Source organism: Pseudorasbora parva, chromosome 14 (genome assembly GCF_024679245.1).
Source record: "Pseudorasbora parva isolate DD20220531a chromosome 14, ASM2467924v1, whole genome shotgun sequence".
NCBI lineage: Eukaryota > Metazoa > Chordata > Actinopteri > Cypriniformes > Gobionidae > Pseudorasbora > Pseudorasbora parva.
This window is the reverse complement of record NC_090185.1, coordinates 476,501-482,500: the sequence shown is the minus strand read 5'-3', so window position 1 is coordinate 482,500 and position 6,000 is coordinate 476,501. Positions and strand designations below refer to the sequence as shown.

The following is a 6,000-nucleotide window of genomic DNA, read 5'->3' as shown; positions in this document are numbered from 1 at the left end:
GTGTGTGTGTGTGTGGCTTACCTGGGGAACACATGGCCCCAGGATGCACTATGGGAAGAAGCGACGGCTGTGGGATGAGCTGAACAAACAAGTCCGATCTCACAACTTACAGGACTGATCTGCTGCTAAGATCTTGGTGCCAGATACCATAGCACACCTTCAGGGGTCTAGTGGAGTCCATGCCTCAACGGGTCAGCAACACAATATAAGGTCATAATGTTATGCCTGATCAGTGTATATTGTGTGTGTGTTAGTAAAGAGGATTTGCTCATTGATTCTCGTTCTGTTAGCGTTTGTAAGCAGTTGCCCAGATGCCCCGCCTCCTCCACATGACTCCGAGGCGGGGGAGGAGCCTGTGGGCGGAGCCATAGGGAGTTCGCCGCCCCCCGCTGGAGCGATGGAGAATGGTGAGTAACCTCCTGATTATCGGACCCATCCTGGGAAAGGACAGCCATTCTGACCTGTCTGTGTGCCGCAGATGTGTGTGGGTTCTGCCGTAAACCGGTTCTGCTGTCGGAACCGGCCATCGCCGCTCTGAACCGGACTTACCACGCCGCCTGCTTCCTGTGCCGGCAGTGCCACGCCCCGCTGGCTGCCAAACTCTACTACAACAAATCTGGCATTCCTCTGTGTGAGGACTGCTACCAGGTACTCTGAGGGAAGCGCCTCGCAAACAAGAGCTTTATTGTGGGCGGGGCTTGAGTGTGTCTGTGTGGGAACTGATTGGATGGCCGTGGTTTGCTATTTGTGGATCTCCTGTGAGTGACAGCTGGCCCCGCCCTCATCATATACAGTACATTTATGCAGCTGTGTGTATCTGATAGGCCAGTCTGGAGCCGTGCTGGGCATGTGGTGATGTCATCAAAGACCGTGTGATCCGAGCGCTGGAGCGAGCCTATCACCCGCCCTGTTTCGTGTGCACGACGTGCAGGCAGCCAATCGGAGAGCAGCGGTTTGCACAGGGGGAAGTGGGCGAGGTTTACTGCCTACAGGACTACTACAGGTGCGAACACCTCAACACTGCTGTCAGACATCGCACTAAACACACAAGAAACACGCAAGAAACACAATAAACACGCACTAAACACGCAATAAACACGCATTAAACACGCACGAAACACACAATAAACACGCACTAAACACACACGAAACACACAATAAACACGCACTAAACACGCAATAAACACGCATTAAACACGCACGAAACACACAATAAACACGCACTAAACACACAAGAAACACGCAAGAAACACAATAAACACACAATAAACACGCACTAAACACGCATTAAACACGCACGAAACACACAATAAACACGCACTAAACACACACGAAACACACAATAAACACGCAATAAACATGCACTAAACACACAAGAAACACGCAAGAAACACAATAAACACGCACTAAACACACAATAAACACGCAAGAAACACAATAAACACGCACTAAACACACAATAAACACGCATTAAACACGCACTAAACACACAATAAACACGCAAGAAACACAATAAACACGCACTAAACACACAATAAACACGCATTAAACACGCAATAAACACGCACTAAACACACACGAAACACACAATAAACACGCACTAAACACGCACTAAACACACACGAAACACGCACGAAACACGCACGAAACACACAATAAACACGCACTAAATACACACGAAACACACAAGAAACACGCAAGAAACACAATAAACACGCACTAAACACACAATAAACACGCATTAAACACGCAATAAACACGCACGAAACACGCACAAAACACACAATAAACACGCAATAAACACGCATTAAACACGCATTAAACACGCACGAAACACACAATAAACATGCATTAAACACGCATTAAACACGCAATAAACACGCACTAAACACGCATTAAACACGCATTAAACACGCATTAAACATGCATTAAACACGCACTAAACACGCACGAAACACACAATAAACACGCACTAAACACGCACTAAACACACACTAAACACGCACTAAACACACACTAAACACGCACTAAACACACAATAAACACGCACTAAACACGCACTAAACACACACTAAACACGCACTAAACACGCACTAAACACGCACTAAACACGCAATAAACACGCATTAAACATGCAATAAACACGCACTAAACACACAATAAACACGCACGAAACACAATAAACACGCACGAAACACACAATAAACACGCACTAAACACACACTAAACACGCACTAAACACACACTAAACACGCACTAAACACGCAATAAACACGCATTAAACATGCAATAAACACGCACTAAACACGCACAAAACACACAATAAACACGCACTAAACACAATAAACACGCACTAAACACACAATAAACATGCATTAAACACGCAATAAACACGCACGAAACACACAATAAACACGCACTAAACACACACGAAACACACAATAAACACGCAATAAACACGCACTAAACACACAATAAACATGCATTAAACACGCAATAAACACGCACTAAACACGCAAGAAACACACAATAAACACGCACTAAACACACACGAAACACACAATAAACACGGACGAAACACACAATAAACACGGACGAAACACACAATAAACACGCACTAAACACACACGAAACACACAATAAACACGCAATAAACACGCACTAAACACACAATAAACATGCATTAAACACGCAATAAACACGCACTAAACACGCACTAAACATGCAAGAAACACACAATAAACACGCACTAAACACACACGAAACACACAATAAACACGGACGAAACACACAATAAACACGGACGAAACACACAATAAACACGCACTAAACACACACGAAACACACAATAAACACGCAATAAACACGCACTAAACACACAATAAACATGCATTAAACACGCAATAAACACGCACTAAACACGCAAGAAACACACAATAAACACGCACTAAACACACACGAAACACACAATAAACACACACGAAACACACAATAAACACGGACGAAACACACAATAAACACGCACTAAACACACACACACTGAACACGCACACTGAACACACACACTACACACACTGAACACACACACACTGAACACACACACACACACACACACACACACACACACACACACTGAACACACACACTGAACACACACACTGAACACACACACACACTGAACACACACACACACACTAAACACACATTGAACACACACACACTAAACACACACACACACACACACACTGAACACACACACTGACGCGTGGCTCTCTGCAGGAAGTACGCGCCGCAGTGCCGTGTGTGTGCAGAGCTGATTATCCCGCGGGACGACGGAACGGACAGCTTCACTGTGGAGTGTTTGGGCCACTCATACCACGAGGACTGTTACCGCTGTGAGGTGTGTGTGTGTGTGAGAGAGAGTGTGTGTGAGAGAGTGTGTGCACATGTGTGAGAGAGAGAGTGAGAGTGTGTGTGAGCGAGTGTGAGGTGTGTGTGGGTGAGGGTGTGTGCACGTGTGTGTGAGAGAGATAGTGAGAGTGTGTGAGCGCGAGTGTGAGGTGTGAGAGAGACAGTGTGTTTGTGTGAGAATGTGTGAGAGAGTGTGTGTGTGTGTGTGAGGTCAGGTCATCTTTATTTCTATCGCTCTTCTCCAGCGGCGATTGTGTCAGAGCAGCTTCAGTGTTAAACAGGACAATACTGCAGCAGAATTAGATTTGGCTGTACAGTCGTTCTGGAGGAAACAGTGATGTTATCAGCTTATTTTAATTTATCAGAGAGAGACAATGTTGGCAGATCAGTATTATAGTTTATAGAATTAAATAAGACCTCATTCATTAATTGAGTGTGTGTGTTCCTTGTTTGGCAATACTTGTGAGGGCACAAATGTCCTCACTTATATAGTAAAATATGAAAACAACTCACTAGTTTGACATCTGACTGGTCCTCACTGGTTAAACAGGCTAATAAATCGGCCAAAACATGTTTTTATCTAAATCTGTTGTTTTAGGGATAGGGGTAGTGTGTGTGTGTGTGTGTTTGTGTGTGGGTTGGGTTAGGGGATAGAAAATATCATTAAACTGATATAAAATCAACGGAAGTCTATGTAATGTCCTCACTAATATAGTGAAACAAACCTGTGAGTGTGTGTGAGAGAGAGGGGGGTGGGTGGGTGGGTGTGGGTGGGTGTGTGTGTGTGTGTGTGTGTGTGTGTGAGAGCGCTATATCGCTGATCTTTATGTGGGCGCGTGCCCGCTCTCCCTCAGGTGTGTCGCGCGCTGCTGTCCCCGGAGCCCAATGAGCGCGGCTGCCACCCGCTGGACGGACAGATCCTCTGCAAGCCCTGTCACGTGACGCTGATCCAGCGCGCGTCACTCTGATGACGTCACGCCGCCGTTAAAGGGACAGCTCACCTAAAGTTGCCCCAAACCTGTATGAGTTTCTTTCTTCTGTTGAGCACCAAGATATCTGGAGGAATGTGTGTGTAACCCTCCAGACTATAGTCGCGATGGTTGGGCGAACTATCCCTTTAATGCTTACTTTATTTTCTAAATGCTATCTTTTACCATTCCACTGATATCAATGCACACTAGCGTCTGTGTTTGGAGTCTGTGATCAAAGATACAGTGAAATATCATATCAATATCTGTTTCATTTCACGTCTTTCTGTTTCTGTCATATGCACCAAAGATATTTATTCAACAGCCCATATTCATTGATATTTCCATTGTAATCTGACCCCAAATAAACTACTAATATATGCCATATTGTGCTGTTTTTTGTGAAATATTGCGCTTATGTCGCATAGTGACGGGCGCGCGCAGGGTTGCGGTGCTCGTCGCCGAGGGTTCCTTGGCGCGCTCCCGCTCGTGCACGCGCACGGCCCGCGAGATCTTTTTCCTCACACGAGCTAGCGGTGGATTTTACCTCACGGCCAGAGACTAAACGCCGCGAAAGCGCATATGTGCATGAACGGGACACGGTCGACGCAGGATGGTTCGGGAAACCAGACACCTCTGGGTGGGAAATTTACCCGAACATGTTCGCGAGGAGAAGATTGTGGAGCATTTTAAACGGTGAGTTACACAAGAAGCGGAGCTGCGCGCGCAGTGACGCGGCCTCGCGCGGACACAAACAGCCTCAGCGCGCGCGATGCCAGAAAATCAGCGACAAAACGCCGATTAAAACGAGTTAAAACGCCAACAATGAGCGTCAAACTCGATGTAGAGTGTAAAAGCAAACCAAAGCGGTATCTGACGAGCCGTTAGCCCGCGAACACGGCCAAGTTGAGCAGTTAGCCGCTTCACTACTTCATGTTTTGGCTGGTAACGTTAGTTGTGTGAAATCTGTGGTGGTTTCCACAGAAAACGGCCGTTTTGCTTTCGCGCCACCATTACGCCTCAGGAAAATTCGCATAAAACGCGCTTTCCGCGCGAGAACCGCCAGTGTTTGTGTCCGTGCGCCGCGGTTAGCTCGGTGCTAACAGCCTCCGGACAGGCTGAACCGGTTTAACACCGAAACCGATTCAGAAAGTGGAGTGAGGGTCTGCCGTGTAACCGCGATGGTTTCTGAGGTAAACGCAAAGTGTGTTTTGAGAAGAAAATCTGTTAAATCGGAGTGAATTCGATTTGCGTTTGCAGTGTGAACGCGCGCGTTATCAGCGTTTAAATTGAGTGTGTTTACATGCACACCAGTAAGCTGTTTAATCACAAATATTAGCTTATTGAAAGAGCCAGTTTTCCCTGTTTACATGCAAACCAGTAAACTGACACCGCAAGTAAACCGCATTTACGTGACTTTATTAATAAAGCAGGTTATTTCAGTGACGTCAAACATAATCTCTGTATTGGAGTATCCCAAATATTACATTAGTTGTGACGTTAATTAAAGTGTGTCAGCGGGAGATTTATGGCTCATATTATTCTCTCATACAGGCAGCGTTCTGACTGAACCTCTTCTATTTCTGCTGCATGAGATGAGAACACATCTTCATAATGTTCT

At 45.8% G+C, this 6,000-nt stretch overlaps 2 protein-coding genes across 7 annotated transcripts in view; both read left to right on the top strand.

Annotated features, from left to right (window-relative positions):
• The window catches only part of fblim1 (filamin binding LIM protein 1), a 25,784-nt gene extending 21,020 nt beyond the window's left edge, over positions 1-4,764 (top strand). For all 5 annotated transcript variants that reach the window (XM_067415113.1, XM_067415110.1, XM_067415112.1 and 2 more), the window contains 5 exons: positions 291-407; positions 479-648; positions 825-1,003; positions 3,280-3,400; positions 4,266-4,764. In XM_067415113.1, the coding sequence (XP_067271214.1) occupies positions 291-407; positions 479-648; positions 825-1,003; positions 3,280-3,400; positions 4,266-4,379 (701 nt within the window). In that variant the 3' untranslated portion in view covers positions 4,380-4,764. The remainder of the gene's footprint in view (positions 1-290; positions 408-478; positions 649-824; positions 1,004-3,279; positions 3,401-4,265) is intronic.
• Positions 4,765-4,867: 103 nt separating this feature from the next.
• The window catches only part of si:ch1073-335m2.2 (msx2-interacting protein), a 44,047-nt gene continuing 42,914 nt past the window's right edge, over positions 4,868-6,000 (top strand). The window contains exon 1 of one of the 2 annotated variants that reach the window (XM_067415106.1): positions 4,868-5,075. In XM_067415106.1, coding sequence (XP_067271207.1) covers positions 4,993-5,075 — 83 coding nt within the window. In that variant the 5' untranslated portion in view covers positions 4,868-4,992. The remainder of the gene's footprint in view (positions 5,076-6,000) is intronic. The other variant, XM_067415104.1, reaches the window with a different exon arrangement.